The following is a 27,346-nucleotide window of genomic DNA, read 5'->3' on the forward strand; positions in this document are numbered from 1 at the left end:
AGATGACATGATTGTATATTTAGAAAACCCCATTGTCTCAGCCCAAAATCTCCTTAAGCTGATAAGCAACTTCAGCAAAGTCTCAGGATACAAAATCAATGTCCAAAAATCACAAGCATTCTTATACACCAGTAACAGACAAACAGAGAGCCAAATCATGAATGAACTCCCATTCACAATTGCTTCAAAGAGAATAAAATACCTAGGAATCTAACTTACAAGGGATTTAAAGGACCTCTTCAAGGAGCACTACAAACTACTGCTCAGTGAAATAAAAGAGGACACAAACAAATGGAAGAACATACCATGCTCATGGAAAGGAAGAATCAATATCATGAAACTGGCCTTACTGCCCAAGGTAATTTATAGACTCAATGCCATTGCCATCAAGCTACCAATGACTTTCTTCACAGAATTGGAAACAAACTGCTTTAAAGTTCATATGGAACCAAAAAAGAGCTCACATTGCCAAGACAATCCTAAGCCAAAAGAACAAAGCTGGAGGCATCACACTACCTGACTTTAAACTATACTACAAGGCTACAGTAACAAGAACAGCATGGTACTGGTACCAAAACAGAGATATACACCAATGGAACAGAACAGTCCTCAGAAATAATACCACACACCTACAGCCATCTGATCTTTGACAAACCTGAGAAAAACAAGAAATGGGAAAAGGATTCCCTATTTAATAAATGGTGCTGGGAAAATTGGCTAGCCATAAGTAGAAAGCTGAAACTGGATCCTTCCCTTACTCCTTATATGAAAATTAATTCAAGATGGATTAGAGACTTAAATGTTAGACCTAAAACCATAAAAACCCTAGAAGAAAACCTAGGTAATACCATTCAGGACATAGGCATGGGCAGGGACTTCATGTATAAAACACTTCATGTCTAAAAGCAATGGCAATGAAAGCCAAAATTGACAAATGGGACCTAATTAAACTAAAGAGCTTCTGCACAGCAAAAGAAACTACCATCAGAGTGAACAGGCAACCTACAGAATGAGAGAAAATTTTTGCAATTGACTTATCTAACAAAAGGCTAATATCCAGAACCTATAAAGAACTCAAACAAATTTACGAGAAAAAAACAAACAACCCCATCAAAAAGTGGACAAAGGATATGAACAGACACTTCTCAAAAGAAGACATTCATACAGCCAACAGACACATGAAAAAATGCTCATCATCACTGGCCATCAGAGAAATGCAAATCAAAACCACAATGAGATACCATCTCACACTAGTTATAATGGCAATCATTAAAAAGTCAAGAAACAACAGGTGCTGGAGAGGATGTGGAGAAATAGGAACACTTTTACACTGTTAGTGGGACTGTAAACTAGTTCAACCGTTGTGGAAAACAGTGTGGCAATTCCTCAAAGATCTAGAACTAGAAATACCATATGACCCAGCCATCCCATTACTGGGTATATACCCAAAGAATTATAAATCATGCTGCTATAAAGACACATGCACACGTATGTTTATTGCGGCACTATTCACAATAGCAAAGACTTGGAATCAATCCAAATGTCCATCAGTGACAGACTGGATTAAGAAAATGTGGCAAAAAGGTCAGTCAGAGAGAGCAAGATTGCCTAATAGGAACCGCTCCAGCCTCCAGCTACCAGCATGAGTGACACAGAAGACAGGTGATTTCTGCATTTTCAACTGAGGTACTAGGTTCATCTCTGCTGGACGATCGGTGCTGGTCAGCTGGTGCAGCCCGACCAGCAAGAGCTGAAACAGGGTGAGGCATCGCTTCACTGGGAAGCGCAAGGGGGAAGGGAATCCCTTTTCCTACCAAGGGAAACTGAGACACACAACACCTGGAAAATTGGGTAACTCCCACCCTAATACTGCGCTTTACCAAGGGTCTTAGCAAACGGCACATCAGGAGATTATATCCCACATCTGGCCGGGAGGGTACCATGCCTACGGAGCCTCCCTCATTGCTAGCACAGCAGCCTGAGATCTAACTGCAAGTTGGCAGTGAGGCTGGGGGAGGGGCACCTGTCATTGCTGAGGCTAAAGCAGGTAAACAAAGCCACCAGGAAGCTCAACTGGGTGGAGCCCACCACAGCTCAAGGAGGCCTGCCTGCCTGCCTCTGTAGACTCCACCTCTGGGGACAGGGCATAGCTAAACAAAAAGCAGCAGAAATCTCTGCAGATGTAAATGACCCTGTCTGATAGCTTTGAAGAGAGCAGTGGGTCTCCCAGCATGGAGGTTGATATCTGAGAACTGACAGACTGCATGCTCAAGTGGGTCCCTGACCCTTGAGTAACCTAACTGGGAGACATCCCCCACTAGGTGCAGAATGACACCTCACACCTCACACGGCAGGGCACATCTCTGAAACGAAATTTCCAGAGCAAGAATCAGACAGCAACACTCGCTGTTCAGCAATATTCTATCAGCAGCCTCTGCTGCTGATACCCAGGCAAACAGGGTCTGTAGTGGACCACAAGCAAACTCCAACAGACCTGCAGCTGAGGGTCCTGACTGTTAGGAGGAAAACTAACACACAGAAAGGACACCCACACCAAAACCCCATCAGTACGTCACCAGCATCAAAGACCAAAGGCAGATAAAACCACAAAGATGGGGGAAAAGCAGGGCAGAAAAGCTGGAAATTCAAAAAATAAGAGTGCATTTCCCTCTCCAAAGGAACACAGCTCATTGCCAGCAACGGATCAAAGCTGGACAGAGAATGACTTTGACAAGTTGAGAGAAGAAGGCTTCAGTCGATCAAACTTCTCAGAGCTAAAGGAGGAACTATGTACCCAACACAAAGAAACAAAAAATTTGAAAAAATAATGGAAGAATGGATAACTAGAATAATCAATGCAGAGAAGGCCATAAACGAACTGATAGAGATAAAAAGCATGACAAGAGAATTACGTGACAAATGCACAAGCTTTAGTAACTGACTCGATCAACTGGAAGAAAGAGTATCAGCAATTGAAGATCAAATGAATGAAAAGAAGTGAGAAGAGAAGTCTAGAGAAAAAAGAGGAAAAAGAAATGAACAAAGCCTCCAAGAAATATGGAATTATGTGAAAAGACCAAATCTACGGCTGATTGGTGTGCCTGAAAGTGAGGGGGAAAATGGAAACAAGTTGGAAAACACTCTGCAGGATATCATCCAAGAGAACTTCCCCAACCTAGTAAGGCAGGCCAACATTCAAATTGAGGAAATACAGAGAATGCCACAAAGATACTCCTCGAGAAGAGCAACTGCAAGATATAACTGTCAGATTTACAAAAGTTGAAATGAAGGAAAAAATGTTAAGGGCAGTCAGAGAGAAAGGTCGGGTTACCAACAAAGGGAAGCCCATCAGACTAACAGCGGATCTCTCGGCAGAAACTCTGCAAGCCAGAAGAGAGTGGGGACCAATATTCAACATTCTTAAAGAAAAGAATTTTCAACCCAGAATTTCATATCTAGCCAAAATAAGTTTCATCAGTGAAGGAGAAATAAAATCCTTTACAGACAAGCAAATGCTTATAGATTTTGTCACCCCCAAGCCTGCCCTACAACAGATCCTGAAGGAAGCACTAAACATGGAAAGGAACAACCGGTACCAGCCATTGCAAAAACATGTCAAAATGTAAAGACCATTGATGCTAGGAAGAAACTGCATCAACTAACGAGCAAAATAACCAGCTAATATCAAAATGACAGGATAAAGTTCACACATAACAATATTAACCTTAAATGTAAATGGACTAAATGGTCCAATTAAAAGATACAGACTGGCAAATTGGATAAAGAGTCAAGACCCATCAGTTTGCTGTATTCAGGAGACCCATCTCACATGCAGAGACACACATAGGCTGAAAATACAGGTATGGAGGAAGATCTACCTAGCAAATGGAAAACAAAAAAAGCAGGGGTTGCAATCCTAGTCTCTGACAAAACAGACTTTAAACCATCAAAGATCAAAAGAGACAAAGAAGGCCATTATATAATGGTTAAGGGATCAATTCAACAGGAAGAGCTAACTATCCTAAATATATATGCACCCAATACAGGAGCACCCAGATTCATAAAGTAAGTCCTTAGAGACTGACAAAGAGACTTAGACTCCCATACAATAATCATGGGAGACTTCAACACCCCACTGTCCATTAGACAGATCAACAAGTCAGAAAGTTAACAAGGATATCCAAGAATTGAACTCAACTCTGCACCAAGCGGACCTAATAGACATCTACAGAACTCTCCACCCCAGATCAACAGAATATACATTCTTCTCAGCACCACATTGCACTTATTCCAAAATTGACCACATAGTTGGAAGTAAAGCACTCCTCAGCAAATGTACAAGAACAGAAATTATAACAAACTGTCTCTCAGACCACAGTGAAATCAAACTATAACTCAGGACTAAGAAATTCAATCAAAACCACTCAACTACATGAAAACTGAACAACCTGCTCCTGAATGACTACTGGGTACATAACAAAATGAAGGCAGAAATAAAGATGTTCTTTGAAACCAATGAAAACAAAGATACAATATACCACAATCTCCGGGACACATTTAAAGCAGTGTGTAGAGGGAAATTTATACCACTAAATGCCCACAAGAGAAAGCTGGAAAGATTTAAAATTGACACCCTAACATCACAATTAAAAGAACTAGAGAAGCAAGAGCAAACACATTCAAAAGCTAGCAGAAGGCAAGAAATAACTAAGATCAGAGCAGAACTGAGGGAGATAGAGACACAAAGAAACCCTCCAAAAAATCAATGAATCCAGGAGCTGGTTTTTTGAAAAGATCAACAGAATTGATAGACCACCAGCAAGATTATTAAAGAAGAAAAGAGAGAAGAATCAAATAGATGCAATAAAAAATGATACAGGGGATATCACCACCAACCCCACAGAAATACAAACTACCATCAGAGAATACTATAAACAACTCTATGCAAAATAAACTCGAACACCTAGAAGAAATGTATAATTTCCTGGACACTTACAATCTCCCAAGGCTAAACCAGGAAGAATTTGAATCCCTGAATAGACCAATAGCAGGCACTGAAATTGAGGCAATCATTAATAGCCTACCAACAAAAAAAACTCCAGGATCAGATGGATTCACAGCCGAATTCTACCAGAGGTACAAGGAGGAGCTGGTACCATTCCTTCTGAAACTATTCCAATCAATAGAAAAAGAGTGAATCCTCCCTAACTCATTTTATGAGGCCAAAAACATCCTGATACCAAAGCCTAGCAGAGACACAACAAAAAAAAGAGAATTTTAGACCAATATCCCTGATGAACATCGATGCAAAAATCCTCAATAAAATACTGGCAAACAGAATCCAGCAGCACACCAAAAAGCTTATCCACCATGATCAATTTGGCTTCATCCCTGGGATGCAAGGCTGGTTCAACATATGCAAATCAATAAATGTAATCCAGCATATAAACAGAACCAAAGACAAAAACCACATGATTATCTCAATAGATGCAGAAAAGGCCTTTGACAAAATTCAGCAGCGCTTCATGCTAAAAACTCTCAATAAATTCGGTATTGATGGAACGTATCTCAAAATAATAAGAGCTATTTATGACAAACCCACAGCCAATATCATACTGAATGGGCAAAAACTGGAAGCATTCCCTATGAAAACTGGCACAAGACAGGGATGGCCTCTCTCACCACTCCTATTCAACATAGTGTTGGAAGTTCTGGCTAGGGCAATCAGGCAAGAGAAAGAAATCAAGGCTATTCAGTTAGGAAAATAAGAACTCAAATTGTCCCTGTTTGCAGATGACATGATTGTATATTTAGAAAACCCCATTGTCTCAGCCCAAAATCTCCTTAAGCTGATAAGCAACTTCAGCAAAGTCTCAGGATACAAAATCAATGTCCAAAAATCACAAGCATTCTTATACACCAGTAACAGACAAACAGAGAGCCAAATCATGAATGAACTTCCATTCACAATGGCTTCAAAGAGAATAAAATACCTAGGAATCCAACTTACAAGGGATGTAAAGGACCTCTTCAAGGGGAACTACAAACCACTGCTCAGTGAAATAAAAGAGGACACAAATGAATGGAAGAACATAGCATGCTCGTGGATAGGAAGAATCAATATTGTGAAAATGGCCCTACTGCCCAAGGTAATTTATAGATTCAATGCCATCCCCATCAAGCTACCAATGACTCTCTTCACAGAATTGGAAAAAACTGCTTTAAAGTTCATATGGAACCAAGAAAGAGCCCGCATCTCCAAGACAATCCTAAGTCAAAAGAACAAAGATGGAGGCATCACGCTACCTGACTTCAAACTATACTACAAGGCTACAGTAACCAAAACAGCATGGTACAGATACCAAAACAGAGATATAGACCAATGGAACAGAACAGAGCCTCAGAAATAATACCACACATCTACAGCCATCTGATCTTTGACAAACCTGACAAAAACAAGAAATGGGGAAAGGATTCCGTATTTAATAAATGGTGCTGGGAAAATTGGCTAGCCATAAGTAGAAAGCTGAAACTCGATCCTTTCCCTACTCCTTATACGAAAATTAATTCAAGATGAATTACAGACTTAAATGTTAGACCTAATACCATAAAAACCCTAGAAGAAAATCTAGGTAATACCATTCAGGACATAGGTATGGGTAAGGACTTCATGTCTAAAACACCTAAAGCAATGGCAACAAAAGCCAAAATTGACAAATGGGATTTCATTAAACTAAAGAGCTTCTGCACAGTAAAAGGAACTACCATCAGAGTGAAGAGGCAACCTACAGAATGGGAGAAAATTTTTGCAATCTACTCATCTGACAAAGGGCTAATATCCAGAACCTACAAAAAACTCAAACACATTTACAAGAAAAAAACAACCCCATCAAAAAGTGGGCAAAGGATATGAACAGACATTTCTCAAAAGAAGACATTCATACAGCCAATAGACACATGAAAAAATGCTCCTCATCACTGGCCATCAGAGAAATGCAAATCAAAACCACAATGAGATACCATCTCACACTAGTTATAATGGCAATCATTAAAAAGTCAGGAAACGACAGGTGCTGGAGAGGATATGGAGAAATAGGAACACTTTTACACTGTTGGTGGGATTGTAAACTAGTTCAACCATTGTGGAAAACAGTATGGCGATTTCTCAAGGATCTAGAACTGGAAATACCACATGACCCAGCAATTCCATTACTGGGTATATACCCAAAGGATTATAAATCATGCTGCTATAAAGACACATGCACACGTATGTTTATTGCAGCACTATTCACAATAGCAAAGACTTGGAATCAACCCAAATGTCCATCAGTGACAGACTGGATTAAGAAAATGCAGCACATATACACCATGGAATACTATGCAGCCATAAACAAAGGATGAGTTTGTGTCCTTTGTAGGGACATGGATGCAGCTAGAAACCATCATTCTCAGCAAACTATTGCAAGAACAGAAAACCAAACACCGCATGTTCTCACTCATAGGTGGGAATTGAACATTGAGATCACTTGGACACGGGAAGGGGAGCATCACACACCGGAGCCTATTGTGGGGAAGGGATGGGGGGAGGGATGGCTTTGGGAGTTATACCTGATGTAAATGACGAGTTGAAGGGAGTTGACGAGTTGATGGGTGCAGCACACCAACATGGCACATGTATGCATATGTAACAAACTTGCACGTAGTGCACATGTACCCTAGAACTTAAAGTATAATAAAAAAATAAAATAAAATAAAATAAAACGCATGTTAAGCCATAAATAAATAAATAAATAAATAAATAAATAAATAAATAAAAATGTGGCACATATACACCATGGAATACTATGCAGCCATAGAAAAAGGATGAGTTTGTGTCCTTTGTAGGGACATGGATGCAGCTGGAAACCATCATTCTCAGCAAACTATCACAAGAACAGAAAACCAAACACCGCATGTTCTCACTCATAGTTGGGAATTGAACAATCAGATCACTTGGACACAGGAAGGGAAACATCACACACTGGGGCCTATCATGGGCAGGGGTGAGGGTGGAAGGATAGCATTAGGAGATATACCTAATGTAAATGATGAGTTAATGGGTGCAGCACACCAACATGGCACATGTATACATATGTAACAAACCTGCATGTTGTGCACATGTACCATAGAACTTAAAGTATAATTTTTTTAAAAATCACATAATTTTTCTCAATAGATGCATATATGTTCTATATATGCATATATATAGAAAAAAGAAACGGGTGTGTGTGTTTATATATGTATGTATGTGTGTACATATATATAGAATAAAGAAACTGTGGTGTGTGTGTGTATATATGTATGTATGTGTATATATATGTGTGTACATATATATATATGATGGAATGCTACTCAGCCATAAAAAAGAATGAATTAACTGCATTCCCAGCGACCTGGATGAGATTGGAGACTATTTTTCTAAGTGAAGTAACTCAGGAATGGAAAACCAAATATCATATGTTCTCATTGATATGTAGGAGCTAAACTATGAGGACACAAAGGCATAAGAATGATAGAACGGACCCTGGGGACTTGGGGAAAGAGTGGGCATGGGTGAGGGATAAAAGACTACAAATATAGTGTAGTGTATACTGCTCGGGTGATGGGTGCACCAAAATCTCACAAATCAGCAGTAAAGAACTATTCATGTAACCAAATACCACCGGTACCCCAATAATTTATGGAAAAATAAAATAAATAAATAAGAAAAAATCAATAGACCATTAGTTAGATTAGCCAAGACAAGAGTGATGTGCCAAATAAGGATCAGGCTGCCTCCTCAAGTGATTCCCTTACTCCCATGTATCCTGACTGGGAGACACCTCTCAGTAGGGCCAAAAGACACCTCATACAGAAGAGCTCTGGTTGGCATCTGGCAGGTGCCCCTCTGGAATGAATCTTCCAGAGGAGGGAACATGCAGCAATCTTTGCTATTTGACAACCTCTGCTGGTGATACCCAGGCAAACAGGGTCTGGAGTGAACCTCCAGCAAACTCCAGCAGACCTGCAGTAGAGGGGCCTGACTGGTAAAAAGAAAACTGACAAACAGAAAGGGATAGCATCAACATCAATAACAAGGACATCCACTTAGACTCCATCCAAAGGTCACCAACATCAAAGACCAAAGGTAGATAAATCCACAAAGATGGGGAGAAACCAGGGCAAAAAACTGAAAATTCCAAAACCCAGAATGCCTATTCTCCTCCAAAGAATCACAACTCCTCGCCAGCAAGGGAACAAAACTGGATGGAGAATGAGTTTGACAAATTGACAGAAGTAGGCTTCAGAATGTGGGTAATAAAAAACTCCTCCAAGCTAAAGGAACATGTTCTACCCAATGTAAGGAAGCTAATAACTTTGAAAAAAGATTAGATGAATTGCTAACTACAATAACCAGTTTAGAGAAGAACATAAATGACCTGATGGAGCTGAAAAACACAGCATGAGAAATTCATGAAGCATACACATGTACCAATAGCTGAATTGATCAAGCTGAAGAAAGGATATCATAGATGAAGATAAATTTAATGAAATAAAGCATGAAGACAAGATTAGAGAAAAAAGAATGAAAGGGAATGAACAGAGCCTCCAAGACATACGGGACTACGTGATAAGACCAAATCTATGTTTGATTGGTGTACCTGAAAGTGATAGGGAGAATGGAACCAAGTTGGAAAACACTATTCAGGTTATTATCCAGGAGAATTTCCCCAACCTAGCAAGACAAGCCAACATTCAAATTCAGGAAACACAGAGAACACCACAGAGGTATTCCTTGAGAAGAGCAACCCCAATACACATAATTTTCAGATTCACCAAGGTTGAAATGAAGTAAAAAATGTTAAGCACAGCCAGAGAGAAATGTCAGGTTACCTACAAAGGAATGCCCATCAGACTAATAGCAGATCTACCCTACAAGCCAGAATAGAGTGGGGGCCAATATTCCATTGTTAAAGAAAAGAATTTTCAACCCAGAATTTCATATCCAAACTCAGTTTCATAAATAAAGGAGAAATAAAATCCTTTAAAGACAAGCAAATGCTGAGAGACTTTGTCACCACCAGGCCTACATATCCAATTGTAAAGACCATTGACACTATGAAGAAACTGCATCAACTAATGGGCAAAATAACCAGCTAGCATCATAATGACAGATCAAACTCACACATAACAATTTTAACCTTAAATGTAAATGGGATAACTGCCCCCAATTAAAAGACACAGACTGGCAAATTGGTTAAAGTGTCAAGACCCATCAGTGTGCTGTATTCAGGATACCATTCAGGACATAGGCATGGGAAAAGACTTCATGACTAAATCACTACAAGCAATGACAACAAAAGCCTAAATTGACAAATGGGATCTAATTAAACTAAAAAGCTTCTGCACAGCAAAAGAAACTATCATCAGAGTGAACAGGCAACCTACAGAATGGGAGAAAATTTTTGCAATCTATTCATCTGACAAAGGGCTAATATCCAGAATCTACAAATAACTTAAACAAATTTACAAGAAAAAAACAAACAACCCCATCAAAAAGTGGGCAAAGAATATGAACAGACACTTCTCAAAAGAAGACATTTATGCAGCCAACAAACATGAAAAAAAGCTCATCATCACTGGTCATCAGAGAAATGCAAATGAAAACCACAGTGAGATACCTCTCATGCCAGCTAGAATAGCAATCATTAAAAAGTCAGGAAACAACAGGTGCTGAAGAGAATGTGGAGAAATAGGAATGCTTTTACATTGTTGGTGGTAGTGTAAATTAGTTCAACCATTGTGGAAGACAGCGTGGTGATTCCTCAAGGATCTAGAGCCAGAACTACCATTTGACCCAGCAATCCCATTACTGGGTATATACCCAAAGAATTATAAATCATTCTACTATAAAGACACATGCACACATATGTTTATTGCAGCACTTTTCACAATAGCAAAGACTTGGAACCAAACCACATGCCCATCAATGATATCCTGGATAAAGAAAAAGTGGCACATATACACCATGGAATACCATGCAGTCATAAAAAAGGATGAGTTCATGTCCTTTGCAGGGACATGGATGAAGCTGAAAACCACCATTTTCAGCAAACTAACAAAAGAACAGAAAATGAAACACCGCATGTTCTCACTCATAAATGGGAGTTGAACAATGAGAACACAAGGACACAGGGAGGGGAACATTACAGACCAGGGCCTGTCGGGGGTTGAGGGGCTAGAGGAGGGATAGCATTAGGAGAAAAACCTAATGTAGATGATGAGTTGATGGGTGCAGCAAACCACCATGGCACATGTATACCTATGTAACAAAACTGCACATTCTGCACAAGTACCCCAGAACTTAAAATGTCACAAGAAAAGAACTTATCTATGTAACCAAATATCATCTGTTCCCTGAAAACTATTGAAATAATAATAATTTAAAATAAACATATAAATAGAATTTATCACAAAAAGTTACATAAATAAATGTGATTCACCACATAAACAGAATTTAAAACAATACCCACTTGACCATGTCAAAAGATGCAGAAAAAAACTTCACAATAGCAAAGACTTGGAACCAAACCACATGCCCATCAATGATATCCTGGATAAAGAAAAAGTGGCATATATACACCATGGAATACCATGCAGTCATAAAAAAGGATGAGTCCAACATCTTTTCATGACAAAATCCCTCAACAAACTAGGCATTGAAGGAACATACCTTAAAATAATAAAAGTTGTCTATGAACAACCCACAGCCAACATCATACTGAATGGGCAAAAGCTGGAAACATTTCATTTAAGAACAAAAACAAAATAAGGATGTCCACTCTCAGCACTACTATTCAACATAGTACCAAAAGTTTTAACCAGAGCAATCAGGCAAGAGAAAGAAATAAAACATATCCAAATAGAAAAAGAAGTCAAATTATCTCTCTGTTGATGATATGATTCTATACCTAGAAAGCCCTAAAGACTCTGCCAAAAGCTTCTTAGAACTAAAAAAAAAAAAAAAAAAAAAATGACTTCAGTAAAGTTTCAGGATACAAAGTCAATGTACCAAAATCAGTAGCATTTCTATACACCAATAACTTTCAAGTTCACAGTAAAATCAAAAATGTTATCACATTTACAATAGTCACCAAAAAAAATTCCTAGAAATACATCTAACCAAGGAGTTGAAATATCTCTACAAGAATTACAAAATATTGCTTACAGAAATACATCTAACCAAGGAGTTGAAATATCTCTACAAGAATTACAAAATATTGCTTACAGAAATTACAGATGACACAAACAAATGGAAAAACAGTCCATCCTCCTGTATAGGAAGAATCAATATTGTTAATCTGGCCAGACTGCTGAAAGCAATCTATAGAATCAATGCTATTTCTATCAAACTATCAATCTCATTCTCCACAAAATTCAAAAAAAAACTATTCTTAAATTCATATGGAACCAAAAAAGAGCCCAAATAGACAAAGTAATCCTAAGCAAAAAGAACCAAGCCAGCAGCATCATATTACCCAACTTCAAACTATCCTACAAGGCTACAATAACTAAAACAGCATGGTATTGGTAGAAAACAGACACGTAGACCAATGAAGCAGAACAGAGAACCCAGAAATAAAGCCGAATACCTACAGCCATCCGATTGTTGAAAAAATTGACAAGAATAGGCAATAGGGAAAGGACTCTTTCAAGAATGTTGAATATTTGCCCCTACTCTCTTCTGGCCTGTAGGGTCTCTGCTGAGAGATCCGCTGTTAGTCTGATGGGCTTCCCTTTGTAGGTAACCCAACCTTTCTCTCTGGCTGCCCTTAAGATTTTTTCCTTCATTTCCACCTTGGTGAATCTGACGATTATGTGTCTTGGAGTTGCTCTTCTTGAGGAGTATCTTTGTGGCATTCTCTGTATTTCCTCAATTTGAATGTTGGCCTGCCTTTCTAGGTTGGGGAAGTTCTCCTGGATAATATCCTGCAGAGTGTTTTCCAACTTGGTTCCATTCTCCCCATCACTTTCAGGTACACCAATCAGACATAGATTTGGTCTTTTCACATAGTGCCATATTTCTTGGAGGCTTTATTCATTTCTTTTTACTCTTTTTTTCTCTAAACTTCTCTTCTTGCTTCATTTCATTCATTTGATCTTCAATCACTCATACCCTTTCTTCCAGTTGATCGAATTGGCTACTGAAGCTTGTGCATGTGTCACATAGTTCTCGTGCCATAGTTTTCAGCTCCATCAGGTCATTTAAGGTCTTCTCTATGCTGTTTATTCTAGTTAGCCATTCCCCTAATCTTTTTTCAAGGTTTTTAGCTTCTTTGCGATGGGTTCTTACATCCTCCTTTAGCTCGGAGAAGTCTGTTATTACCAATCATCTGAGGCCTTCTTCTCTCAACTCGTCAAAGTCATTCTCCATCCAGCTTTGCTCCATTGCTGGCGAGGAGGTGCATTCCTTTGGAGAGGAGGCACTCTAATTTTTAGAATTTTCAGCTTTTCTGCTCTGGTTTCTCCCCATCTTTGTGGTTTTATCTACCTTTGGTCTTTGATGATGGTGACATACAGATGGGGTTTTGGTGTGGATGTCCTTTATGTTTGTTAGTTTTCCTTCTAATAGTCAGGATCCTCAGCTGCAGGTCTGTTGGAGTTTGCTGGAGGTCCTCTCCAGACCCTGTTTGCCTGGGTATCATCAGTGGAGGCTGCAGAACTGCAAATATTGTAGAATGGAAAATGTTGCTGCCTGATCATTCCTCTGGAAGCTTCGTCTCAGAGGAGCACCCAGGCATATGAGGTGTCAGTCAGCCCCTACTGGGAGGTGCCTCCCAGTTAGGCTACTTGGGGAAGCAATCTGTCCATTCTCAGATCTCAAACTCCATGCTGGAAGAATCACTACTCTCTTCAATGCTCAGTTGGAAATGCAGAAATCTCCCGTCTTCTGCATCACTCATGCTGGGAGCTGTAGACTGGAACTGTTCCTATTTGGCCATCTTGGAACCTCTAACAAGAAACGAAATTTATTTCTTACAGTTATGAAGTCTGACAAGTGTGTATCGAGGAGATGTATCTGGTGAGGGTCTTCCTACTCTTGGGGACCTTGCAGTGTCCCAAGGTGGCACAGGGCATCATGTGGTGAGGGAGCTGAGCATGCAGACATGCTAGCTCAGATCTCTCTTCCTCTTCTTATAAAGCCAGTATTTTCACACCCATGATAACCCATTAATCCATTAATCTGTGAATGGATTAGTCTATTTATAAGGACTGAGCCTTCATGATCCAATCACCACTTAAAGGTCCTACCTTTCAATATTGCTACATTGGAATTTAAGTTTCAATGCAAGTTTTGGAGGAGACATTCAGACCATACTATTATTCCCCTGAGCTCCTTAAGCTTGTGTTCTTCTCACATAGAAATACGTTCATTCCACCCCTAAAGCCCCAGAGTCTTAACTTGCTCCCACACCAACTCAGAAGGCCAAAGTCCAAAGTCTCTACTGTGAGCCTGTGAAAGACTCACTCCCATTCCAAAAGGGAGAAAATAGGCAAGAAGAAAGAGATAACAGGCCTGAAGTAAGTTTAAAACCCAAGAAAGTAGATATTAGATACTAAGACTCTAAAATAATCTCCTTTGACTCCATGTCTGGCACTCTCTGCACTTTGGCTTGATGATTTGGTCCCCCAAAGCCTCAAGCAGGCCTGCCCCTATGACTGTCCTAGGCTTAGTCCTTTCAACTCTCCCAGGATGGCATTGCACATTGGTAGCTCTAAAGTTCTGGAGTTTCAGCAGCAGTTCTACTCCCATGACTCCACTAAGCATGGCCCTAGTGAGGACTCTCTGCAGTGGCCTCACTCCCACAGCCCCACCAGCCCCATGGTGGGGACTCTGTAGCAGCTCCCACCCCACATTTCTGCTCAGTATTGCTTGACAATTAAGGCTCTCTGTGGTGGCTCCACCCCTGTAACACATCTCTGCTGAGAACCCCAGGCTTTTGAAGCCATTCTTTGAAATCTGGGTGGAGGCTGCCAAGCCTCCACAGCTCTCATTTTCTAAAAGCCTGCAGAATTAACACCACATGGACACTACCAAAGTTTATAACTTGTGCCTTCCAGAGCTGCAACATGAGCTTCACCTGGGGCAACTTGAGCCATGACTGAGGCAGCCATGGAGCACTGTGCTAAAATGTAGGGAGCAGAATCCTGAGGCAACCCTGGGCAGTGAACCCATGAAGATCACTCCAGGCCAATCCACTGAAAGCATTCTGCCCTCGACCTCTGGGCCTGTGATGATAGAGGCAGCATTGAAGATCTCTGAAATGTCTTTAGGCTATTTTTTCCATTGTTTTGAGAAATAGTACCTGACTCTTTTTTGCCTTTACTAATCTTTTTAGCAAATAGCCCTGCACTCTTGGTTTCCTCTCCTGAACATGATTTTTCACTCTATATGGCCAGGCTGAAAGTTTTTCAAATATTTCTACTCTGCTTCTCCTTTAATTGTAAATTGTTTTTAATTGTTTCTTTGTTCCTAAATCTCAACGAAAGTGGCCAAAAGCAACCATGCAGCTCCTTCTATTTTTTTTTTTTTTTTTTATACTTTAAGTTCTAGGGTACATGTGCATAACGTGCAGGTTTGTTACATATGTATACTTGTGCCATGTTGGTGTGCTGCACCCATCAACTCGTCAGCACCCATCAACTCGTCATTTACATCAGGTATAACTCCCAATGCCATCCCTCCCCCCTCCCCCCTCCCATGATAGGCCCCGGGTGTGTGATGTTCCCCTTCCCAAGTCCAAGTGATCTCATTGTTCAGTTCCCACCTATGAGTGAGAACATGCAGTGTTTGGTTTTCTGTTCTTGTGATAGTTTACTAAGAATGATGGTTTCCAGCTGCATCCATGTCCCTACAAAGGACACAAACTCATCCTTTTTTATGGCTGCATAGTATTCCATGGTGTATATGTGCCACATTTTCTTAATCCAGTCTGTCACTGATGGACATTTGGGTTGATTCCAAGTCTTTGCTATTGTGAATAGTGCCGCAATAAACATATGTGTGCATGTGTCTTTATAGCAGCATGATTTATAATCCTTTAGGGCTAATATCCAGAACCTACAAAGAACTCAAACAAATTTACAAGAAAAAAACAAACAACCCCATCAAAAAGCGGGCAAAGGATATGAACAGACATTTCTCAAAAGAGGACATTCATACAGCCAACAGACACATGAAAAAATGCTCATCATCACTGGCCATCAGAGAAATGCAAATCAAAACCACAATGAGATACCATCTCACACCAGTTAGAATGGCGATCATTAAAAAGTCAGGAAACAACAGGTGCTGGAGAGGATGTGGAGAAATAGGAACACTTTTACACTGTTGGTGGGATTGTAAACTAGTTCAACCATTATGGAAAACAGTATGGCGATTCCTCAAGGATCTAGAACTAGATGTACCATATGCTCCTTCTATTTTGCTTAGACATTTCTTCTGCTACATACCCTACTTCATCAATCTCATGTTTGATGAAAAAGCTCTCAAGTATTAACACAGCTCAGCCAAGTTCTTGTCAATTTATAACAAGGATGGCCTTTCCACTGGTTTCTAAAAACTTGCTCTTCAGTTTCATCTGAAATTTTATCAGAAAGGCTTTTACTGTTCATATTTCTTTTTTTATTATTATTATACTTTAAGTTCTAGGGTACATGTGCACAGTGTGCATGTTTGTTACATAGGTATACATGTGCCATGTTGGTTTGCTGCACCCATCAACTCATCATTTACATTAGGTATTTCTCCTAATGCTATCCATCCCCCAGCCCTCCACCCCCTGACAGGCCCCAGTCTGTGATGTTCCCTGTCCTGTGTCCAAGGGTTTTCATTGTTCAGTTCCCACCTAAAAGTGAGAACATGCAGTGTTTGATTTTCTGTTTTTGCAATAGTTTGCTTAGAATGATGGTTTCCAGCTTCATCCACGTCCCTGCAAAGGACATGAACTTATCCTTTTTTATGGCTGCATAGTATTCCATGGTGTATATGTACCACAATTTCTTAATCCATTCTATCATTGATGGACATTTGGGTTGGTTCCAAGTCTTTGCTATTGTGAATAGTGCCGCAATAAACATACGTGTGCATGTGTCTTTATTGTAGAATGATTTATAATCCTTTAGGTATATACACAGTAATGGGATCACTGGGTCAAATGGTATTTCTAGTTCTAGATCCTTGAGGAATCGCCACACTGTCTTCCACAGTGGTTGAACTAACTTACACTCCCACTAACTGTGTAAAAGCATTCTATTTCTCCATATCCTCTCCAGTATCTGTTGCTTCCTGACTTTTTAATGATCGCCATTCTAACTAGCATGAGATAGTGTCTCATTGTGGTTTTGATTTGCATTTCTCTGATGACCAGTGATGATGAACACTTTTTCATGTGCCTGTTGGCTGCATAGATGTCTTCTTTTGAGAAATGTCTTTTCATATCCTTTGCCCACCTTTTGATGGGGTTGTTTGCTTTTTTTCTTGTAAATTTGTTTAAGTTCTTTTTAGATTGTGGATATTAGCTCTTTGTCAGATGGTTAGATAGCAAAAAATTTTCTCCCACTCTGTAGGTTGCCTGTTCACTCTGATGGTAGTTTCTTTCATATTTCTATCAGCATTGTGGTCATAACCACTTAACCAATCTCTAAGAAGTTCCATGTTTTCCCTAGTCTTGTTGTATTCTAGGCCCCCACCAGAATATAGGCTTTTTCTAGCCTACTCCTCCAAATTGTTTCAGCTTCTGCCCAGTATTGACTCTTAAAGCTGCTTCTGCATTTTTGAGGGTTTGTAATTAGCAACATGTGTGTTCCTGGAAAAAGTTGAATGTGGTTAAGATCTTGCCTGCAAAGACTGTGTGCTGGCAGACCTGTTGAGATATCCCATGGGGAAATGAGTGAAAGTATATTTGTTTCAAAAGTGAAGACTGATTGCTTCTGAGAGGCTGTTTGAACTATGCATTGAATTGAACATATTAGCAAAATATGCAAACAGCAAACTATTTTCTAGCTGTTGGTTTGATGGAGTCAGTAATTTGGTAATTTAGACATGGGAGTTTCATGGAGGATACCACAGCATTTAGGTTATGGTGATTTACTGTGAAGTGTCATTCATTTATATCATGTTTGAGCACTGGCCAAATTGGTTTATTAAAGGAGAAATAATAGAAACAATGACAAGGCCAGCCACACCCATCCCAAGGGAGTGTTCGTACACTGCTCTACATTTCCCCACAAACTTCATGGCTGTAGCAGATTCTCTCATGGAACCTTTTTCTCAATGGTCTCTCTGAAATCTCTCTTCTCAGCCATATGTTTACAATTTGTTCTCAAAATTGCCAACAATTGAGGTTCATTAGCCCCTTTTGAACTTGGGTCCACAGGGCTTCTTTAGCTTCTTCAGGAAATTGATCCCATGTGCCTGCTCTAAAAAGAGCAGATAAAACCTGTGTTACTGTAGCTAACAAAGAAACTGCAAAGATGTCCATCCCCTGCCATCTAAGAACTTCATAATCTTTCTTAGAGCATAAATTTTAAGAAATTTGCTGCCTCTCAAAGTATTTTCTTCTAATTCAATAACTGCTATGGACTCTGTTTTACTTTTTTATTACACATGTGAAGGTCTGTGTCTCTCAGGAACTGTGATTTGATTCTGGATTGGATTCCTAAAATGGAAAATAATATCCTCTTTTTCTTGGTTAAGTTACACAAACTTAGATACTTTTCTTAAGAGAAAGGTAAAATGTGGATGGAAGGCAATGGAAAACATGTTAAAGTTTATACCACTCAAAGATCCACGTGGCACATCTCATCTTTGATTTACCTCTTAGGAACAACAAGGTAAACAGTATACTATAGTCATTCAGATTGTCAAAGGTATGAGCATCATATGTTTTTAAAGTCACTGATTTTATCATTCTATAAATGTGGATAATGAAATGATCAACTGTGAAAATCTGGAAGAAAATGCAGTACTTGCCAAAGACCACAGGTTAGTATAAACAAGGAAAAGAGGGCTGTGGGAGATCCAGGTCAATGTTTAACATCATCTAGGACCTCCAAAAACTGTATGGAAAGATGGGAAGGTTGACAAGAATGATTGTAATATAATTTTTCTAATCCATATGCATGTAAATTAGAAGGACCCCTTTATATTATATTTGCCTCTTACTCAGAAAAATCTAAAGATGCACTCACGATACTACCACCAAATTTTCCTTCCCTGAGAATTACCACTTTATCGACAAAGAACTTGTACTGTCAAAAACTTTTTCTGGTTTCTGTAAGACAAGAATAGAAAACAGGGGAGTCTGGGTCATGATAAACTGCCATCCTTAGTTGCCTTTGAGAACTCTTTAAGACTGAGCAAAATCCATTCTGTGATGCTGCTTACAGAGCTCTCAAAATTTCTCAGAGACATATCTCAAATCAGTGCCTGGAAGACTCTGAATGTGGCAGAGAAACATATAATAAAATATTAAATAACATGACTTATTGATGCTTGAGCCTTGTTCATGTAGCAGAAAAGGCTCACAATATGAAATGAGATGATCTTCTGCATTGCCTGTGTAGGGAAATTCCTACTGGTTTCTGAAACAAGGATGTCAGAGTTTTGGACAGTAATGGAGATAAGGATCTATAGCAGATATCCATTGAAGCATCAAATAGTGCAGAGACAGGAAAGAAAGAAACAGGAAAGCACAGAAAACAGAATGAGGTAGACAGATGTGTGCCAAAAGCACAGAAGTAGGAGAGCTTATAATACAGTCAAGAGAAAGTACTTTACATGTGAAGATTTTATAAACATTTGAAAGGAAACAACAGGTTCAAAAACTTCTATTTTTCTGAAAAAAAAATCATGAGAAGTTATTCTATAATAAATTTCCTTAAGTGCCCAGGAACAGGTCAACTTGAGAAATGAAAAAGTTCATTTACACAAAAGATATGGGGCTTACATGAAGCCAAGTGTAGCCCAATGGGACACTGGTTTGGGCCATCTGGATGGTGAGCAATGTATGACCCGATTCTGTTCGTTAAAATAAATTTTATCTCTCCTACTCTAAGAAACTCTTCAATTTTCATCATTCTCACCTTTTGCCTTTAGGTTTTCCGAAGGTCAACAATGAAAAACAGAACGATGTTTGGTGAGTTTATTCTGCTGGGCCTTACAAATCAACCTGAACTCCAAGTGATGATATTCATCTTTCTGTCCCTCACCTACATGCTAAGTGTCCTAGGAAATCTGACTATTATCACCCTCACCTTACTAGACCCCCACCTCCAGACCCCCATGTATTTCTTCCTCAGGAATTTCTCCTTCTTAGAAATTTCCTTCACGTCCATTTTTATTCCCAGATTTCTGACCAGCATGACAACAGGAAATAAAGTTATCAGCTTTGCTGGTTGCTTGACTCAGTATTTTTTTGCCATATTTCTTGGAGCTACTGAGTTTTACCTCCTGGCCTCCATGTCCTATGATCGTTATGTGGCCATCTGCAAACCCTTGCATTACATGACTATTATGAGCAGCAGAGTCTGCATACAGCTAGTGTTCTGCTCCTGGCTGGGGGGATTCCTAGCAATCTTACCACCAATCATCCTCATGAGCCAGGTAGATTTCTGTGTCTCCAACATTCTGAATCACTATTATTGTGACTATGGGCCTCTCATGGAGCTTGCCTGCTCAGACACAAGACTCTTAGAACTGATGGTCATTCTCCTGGCTGTTGTGACTCTTGTGGTTACTCTGGTACTGGTGACACTTTCTTACACATACATTATCAGGACTATTCTGAGGATCCCTTCTGTCCAGCAAAGGACAAAGGCCTTTTCCACTTGTTCCTCCCACATGATTGTCATTTCCCTCTCTTATGGAAGCTGCATGTTTATGTACATTAATCCTTCTGCAAAAGAAGGAGGTGCTTTCAACAAAGGAATAGCTGTACTCATTACTTCAGTTACTCCCCTGTTGAATCCCTTCATATATACTTTAAGAAATCAGCAAGTGAAACAAGCTTTCAAGGACTCGGTCAAAAAGATTGTGAAACTTTAAAAACGGAGATTACACTTCAATAAAAAATATATTTTCACTTAACAAATATGCATTGAATGTCTGTATTTCCAGTGCTAAATTGGCCCTTGAAGATAAAAATAGGAAAAGTATATGTCTTAATTATAGTCTAGAATTAAGGAAAGATACATAAATGGTAAATTTATGTAATAAATTTACAAAAAACAAAATGACATTTTAATTGTTATTAGAGAAGAGTGAATGGGGATCCAAAAAGGAACAGCTAGAAAGAATTAGTTCTGTTTTCCATAAATTATTTGAAATTTAAGAAGCAAAACATACTGCTTATTTAGAAGATTAGGAGGATAAGAATTTAGAGTGAAAAAGGAAACCAGATCATAAAAGTATGTAATTACAACTACTGAGTTAGTTGGCTTTCATGAGTCAAGAAAAATTTTCAGAATTGTTTTGAGGAGAATGTAGTATCAGCATTGTTCTTCAGCATGGAGCCCTGGAGACTATGTTTCCATCTAGGAGTGAATAATTTTGATTCTCTACCCATTTTTCATTTATATTTCAAATGTAACCATTGCAACTTCCATCCTTTCATAAGAGGAAAATAAAAGAAAAAATATACATTTAGTCTACTTTTCTCCAAATGAGGAGAAAAATTCTTAAGATTTTTGTCAACTTACATGTCCATTTTCTAGTTTATGGTTAAAACAGGTTTCTAGAGGCAAGTTTAGAAGACTTTCATTCTCCTAGACAAAATCTATTGTTTCTTTTCTTAGGTGACGTGTTTTAAGTTAATGGTGTGAGATCTGTTTTCTCTCTCTTTGATAGTTTCTGGTGATCTTTTCCTTCCTATTGTGATTTTATTTTCATCTTTTTGTTTCACTTTATTAGATATTAGAAAAGAAAATTCTGTTATCTGGCTCTACTTCTTTAACTTTCCTCCAAATTTTTGCTTTTGTTTTTAACATAAACCATGAATGACCTTTTTATAAAGTGAAAAAGAATATGAAGTGTCAATGCAATTTTATATCTAGAATGTTCCAAATTATGAGTCTTGAAACAACAACTAGAAATAGACTATCCTACCAAAAACTTTACATATGGATTCGAGGCCATGACAACTTGAATTTGAATAGGTAGTGGTAGTGTCCAACTTCAATGGAAGAAGGGACTTTTTTTTTTAATCTGAGCACCTGTACACAGTTTAATAATATCTTAACAAATTGCAGGAGTTTTGTTACTATTTGGGGTAGAAGTGGAACACAATCTGGTATTGTCACATGCTTTATATGTGGTAATGTGTTGAGTAGAATGAGGTACTTCTCAAGCATTTAAGGAACAAGCTAGATTGAACTGATTATGACAGCAAATTCTCAGAGCCACAGAAAATATTGGAGAATGTATAATATTTTTGAAAAAATATTCTATGTAAAGCTGTTGCTATCTTTAATATCTTGTTTTCTTTGGTTGCTAGCTAGAGATTAGTGATAATATTCAATATAGTCCAAATTTAATGCACTACAAGAACAACAAGTGTTCTTGAATCGCCACATCTGAATCATTAAGTTCCCCTACATCCATCTACCAAAACCAATGGTACAGTGGGAGCAATGTCATAGAGTGGCTTAAAACATAGGCTTTATTTCAAATTCCAGCTTTTCAACTTTCTGCCAAAGTTACCTGGGGATAGTTACTTTATCACTCTAAGGCTCACCTCTGTCAACTCTAAAATGTTTACAATAATAGTGTCTATCTTATAGTTTTGAGCATTCAGTGAGAAAATAGATGTAAAATATTTAAAAACAGCCAGTATTTATTGTGTTTAATAAATGATATCTAATATAGCTATATGATAATTATAAACAATATCTTTTTCAATGAACTGGAGCTTAACTAGAAAGAAGGTATTAAATTGGTTGGTTTAATATAGCTGGGACTGTAAAAATGTTGGCCATTGCACTTGAAATCCATCCACACAAGGCCAGCATATTCCTACTCTTCACATATTCAGTTGCATGCTAGGTAGCTGGGTCAGCAAAGAGCTAACCTACACTTCAGATAATGCCATCAAAATACTTGGCAGCAGGTTATAAGAACTGAGCTAGCATCAACTTCATTGCCCTAGATATCTATGGGGGAAAGGGGATGTATTAACGTGCTGAGACAAGGAAGCAAGGTACTTTGTGTAAGTCAGTGTTTAAGATCACTAAGCAAGACGTCACTCAGCATTCTTTATATAAGCATTTGGAAATGAATATGGAAAAGAATGTATCACCTTCTAAATGAGCTCTTCAAAAAAAAAAAAAGCAAGTCATATTCTTCTAAAACTGTTCATCTAGTCTGGCTTTATGTTAATTCATACTTGGAATGTAATCCAAGTCACAGATAAACAAAAGGAATGACTTCACAGAGTCTGGTGCTGAGCTACCAGAATATTCAGTATCTAAAGATATGAAATGGTGAGTTTTATTCCTCATGTCACCAATGTGGACAAGAATTAAAAGAAACAGCTTTAGCTGACTAACAATCTCAGAATAATATTATATCAGTGCTAGGGTGAGCAGATTATGAAAATGAGTAAGAGCCAATCTGCTACATTTGAGTGCTCACTCTTCCATTGCCTGTCTTTAAAGTCGCCAGAGCTTGTGGATGTATGGATTACAACTCTAAAGAGGTAGTCTTCCAGCATCATTTCTTGCAAAGAGTTTTAAATAAAATTCAAAACAATAAAATATAATTTTTTTATTTTTTTATTTCAGCTGGGATCAGTGGCTCACACCTCTAATCCCAGCTCTTTAGGAGGCTGAGGTAGGTGGATCACTTGAGGTCAGGAGTTCAAGAACAGCCTGGCCAACACAGGGAAACCCCACCTCTACTATTACATTGATGCAAAAGTAATTGTGGTTTTTGCTACTAAAGATAATGGCAAAAAGCGCAACTACCTTTGCACCAACCAAATAAAAATGCAAAAATTAGCCAGGCATGGTGATGTGTGCCTGTAATTCCAGCTACTGGGGAGGCTGAAGCACGAGAATCACTTGGAGTACAAGTGGCCTTTTGTTACATCAATGAATTAAATAGTGGTGAATTCTGAGATTTTAGTGCACCTGTCACCCAAGTAGTATACACTGGACCTAAGGTGTAGTTTTTATCTCTAGCCCCCTCCCATCATTCCCCTTCTGACTCTCTAAAGTTCATTATACCACACTGTATGCCTTTGCATACTCATAGCTTAGCTCCCACTTACAAGTGAGAACATAAAGTTTTTGGTTTTCCACTCCCATATTACTTCACTTAGAATAATGACTTCCAACTCCACCCAAATTGCTACAAAAGACATTCTTTCATTCCCTTCCAGGCCAGGTGCAGTGGCTTATGCCTGTAATCCCAGAACTCTGGGAGGCCGAGGAGGGCAGATCACTTGAGGTCAGGAATTCGAGACCAGCCTGGCCAACATGGTGAAACCCTGTCCCTACTAAAAATATAAAAATTAGCCTGGTGTGGTGGCACAAGCCTGTAGTTCCAGCTACCTGGGAGGCTAAGGTATGAGAACCAGGGAGGCAGAGGTTGTAGTGAGCTGAGATCATGCCTCTGCACTCCAGGCTGGACAACAGAGCAAGACTCTGTCTCAAAAAAAGATAAAATCAAATAATAAAAAATGTTTTTTCTGAGTTGTTGAATCTGGGGGCACGTCCAAGATGGCTGAATAGGAACAGCTCCAGCCTCCAGCTACCAGCATGAGTGACACAGAGATGGGTGATTTCTGCATTTTCAACTGAGGTACCGGGTTCACCTCACTGGGGAGCGCCGGACAATCGGTGCTGGTCAGCTGCTGCAGCCCGACCAGCGAGAGCTGAAGCAGGGCGAGGCATTGCCTCACCTGGGAAGCACAAGGGAGAACGCAATCCCTTTTCCTAACTAGGGAAACTGAGACACACAACACCTGGAAAATCGGGTAACTCCCACCCTAATACTGCACTTTACCAAGGGTCTTAGCAAATGGCACACCAGAAGATTATATCCCACATCTGACCTGGAGGGTCCCATGCCCACGGAGCCTCCTTCATTGCTAGCACAGCAGTCAGAGATCTAACTGCAAGGTGGCAGCGAGGCTGGAGGAGGGGCACCCGCCATTGATGAGGCTTAAGTAGGTAAACAAAGCCGCTGGGAAGCTCGAACTGGGTGGAGCCCATTGCAGCTCAAGGAGGCCTGCCTGCCTCTGTAGACTCCTCCTCTGGGGAAAGGGCATAGTTAAACAAAAAGCAGCAGAAACCTCGGCAGAGGTAAATGCCCCTGTCTGATAGCTTTGAACAGAGCAGTGAATCTCCCAGCATGGATGTTGAGACCTGAGAATGGACAGACTGCCTGCTCAAGTGGGTGCCTGACCCCTGAGTGGCCTAACTGGGAGACATCCCCCACTAGGTGCAGACTGACACCTCACACCTCACACGGTGGGGTACACCCCTGAGATGAAGCTTTCAGAGCAAGAATCAGCAATATTCTATCTTCTGCAGCCTCCATTGCTGATACCCAGGCAAACAGGGTCTGGAGTGGACCTCAAGCAAATTCCAACAGACCTACAGCTGAGGGTCCTGACTGTTAGAAGGAAAACTAACAGACAGAAAGGACACCCACACCAAAACCCCATCAGTACATCACCATCATCAAAGACCAAAGGCAGATAAAACCACAAAGATGTGGGGAAATCAATGCAGAAAAGCTGGAAATTTGAAAAATCAGAGTGCATCTCCCCCTCCAAAGGAACGCAGCTCATTGCCAGCAATGGAACAAAGCTGGATGGAGAATGACTTTGACGAGTTGAGAGAAGAAGGCTTCAGTTGATCAAACTTCTTAGAGTTAAAGGAGGAACTACGTAACCAGCGCAAAGAAACTGAAAACCTTGAAAAAAGAATGGATGAATGGATAACTAGAATAATTAAGGCAGAGAAGACCTTAAAAGAACTGATAGAGATGAAAACCATAACACAAGAATGATGTGACAAATGAACAAGCTTCAGTAACAAACTCAATCAACTGGAAGAAAGAGTATCAGCAATTGAAGATCAAATGAATGAAAAGAAGTGAGAACAGAAGCGTGGAGAAAAAAGAGTAAAAAGAAATGAACAAAGCCTCCAAGAAGTATGGGATTATGTGAAAAGACCAAATCTACGTCTGATTGGTGTGCCTGAAAGTGATGGGGAAAATGGAACCAAGTTGGAAAACACTCTGCAGGATATCATCCAGGAGAACTTCCCCAACCTAGTAAGGCAGGCCAACATTCAAATTCAGGAAATACAGAGAATGCCACAACGATACTCCTCGAGAAGAGCAACTCCAAGACACATAATTGTCAGATTCACGAAAGTTGAAATGAAGGAAAAAATGTTAAGGGCAGCCAGAGAGTAAGGTCGGGTTACACACAAACGGAAGCCCATCAGACTCACAGCAGACCTCTCAGCAGAAACTCTCCAAGCCAGAAGAGAGTGGGGGCCGATATTCAACATTTTTAAAGAAAAGAATTTTAAACCCAGAATTTCTATCCAGCCAAACTAAGTTTCATAAGTGAAGGAGAAATAAAATCCTTTACAGACAAGCAAATGCTTATAGATTTTGTCACCACCAGGCCTGCCCTAAAAGAGATCCTGAAGGAAGCACTAAACATGGAAAGGAAAAACCGGTACCAGTCATTGCAAAAACATGTCAAAATGTAAAGTCCATCGATGCTAGGAAGAAACTGCATCAACTAGCAAGCAAAATAACCAGCTAATATCATAATGACAGGATCAAGTTCACACATAATAATATTAACATTATACGTAAATGGACTAAATGGTCCAATTAAAAGACACAGACTGGCAAACTGGATAAAGAGTAAAGACCCATCAGTCTGCTGTATTCAGGAGACCCATCTCACATCCAAAGACACACATAGGCTCAAAATAAAGGGATGGAGGAAGATCTACCAAGCAAATAGAAAACAAAAAAAGCAGGGGTTGCAATCCTAGTCTCTGATAAAACAGACTTTAAACCATCAAAGATCAAAAGAGACAAAGAAGGCCATTATATAATGGTAAAAGGATCAATTCATCAGGAAGAGCTAACTATCCTAAATATATATGTACCCAATACAGGAGCACCCAGATTCATAAAGCAAGTCCTTAGAGACTTACAAAGAGACTTAGACTCCCATACAATAATAATGGGAGATTTCAACAACCCACTGTCAACATTAGACAGATCAATGAG

General features: G+C 39.4%; 3 protein-coding genes across 39 annotated transcripts in view; all 3 read left to right on the plus strand.

Moving 5' to 3' along the window:
- Positions 1–27,346, plus strand: part of BLOC1S1 (biogenesis of lysosomal organelles complex 1 subunit 1) — a 1,086,347-nt gene that overhangs the window by 873,530 nt on the left and 185,471 nt on the right. The window contains exon 1 of one of the 36 annotated variants that reach the window (XM_050749018.1): positions 7,581–7,585. The exons of 34 other annotated variants lie outside the window; for them this stretch is intronic. The gene's annotated coding sequence lies outside the window, so the exon portion shown is untranslated. Of the gene's footprint in view, positions 1–7,580; positions 7,586–27,346 lie in introns of those variants that run through there. One more of the 36 variants, XM_050748987.1, reaches the window with a different exon arrangement.
- TMT1B (thiol methyltransferase 1B) overlaps positions 1–27,346 on the plus strand; it is a 686,675-nt gene that overhangs the window by 506,795 nt on the left and 152,534 nt on the right. The gene's annotated exons all lie outside the window — the stretch shown is intronic.
- Positions 18,554–21,127, plus strand: LOC126931149 (olfactory receptor 6C4). Its single transcript, XM_050748968.1, has 2 exons — positions 18,554–19,066; positions 20,180–21,127. Exon 2 carries the CDS (start codon positions 20,198–20,200, stop codon positions 21,125–21,127), a length of 930 nt encoding a protein of 309 aa, XP_050604925.1. The 5' UTR covers positions 18,554–19,066; positions 20,180–20,197.

Source organism: Macaca thibetana, chromosome 11 (genome assembly GCF_024542745.1).
Source record: "Macaca thibetana thibetana isolate TM-01 chromosome 11, ASM2454274v1, whole genome shotgun sequence".
NCBI lineage: Eukaryota > Metazoa > Chordata > Mammalia > Primates > Cercopithecidae > Macaca > Macaca thibetana.

Coding starts and splice junctions, on each gene's coding strand:
- LOC126931149 (XM_050748968.1), top strand. CDS start 20,198: ATGAAAAACAGAACGATGTTTGGTGAGTTTATTCTGCTGGGCCTTACA.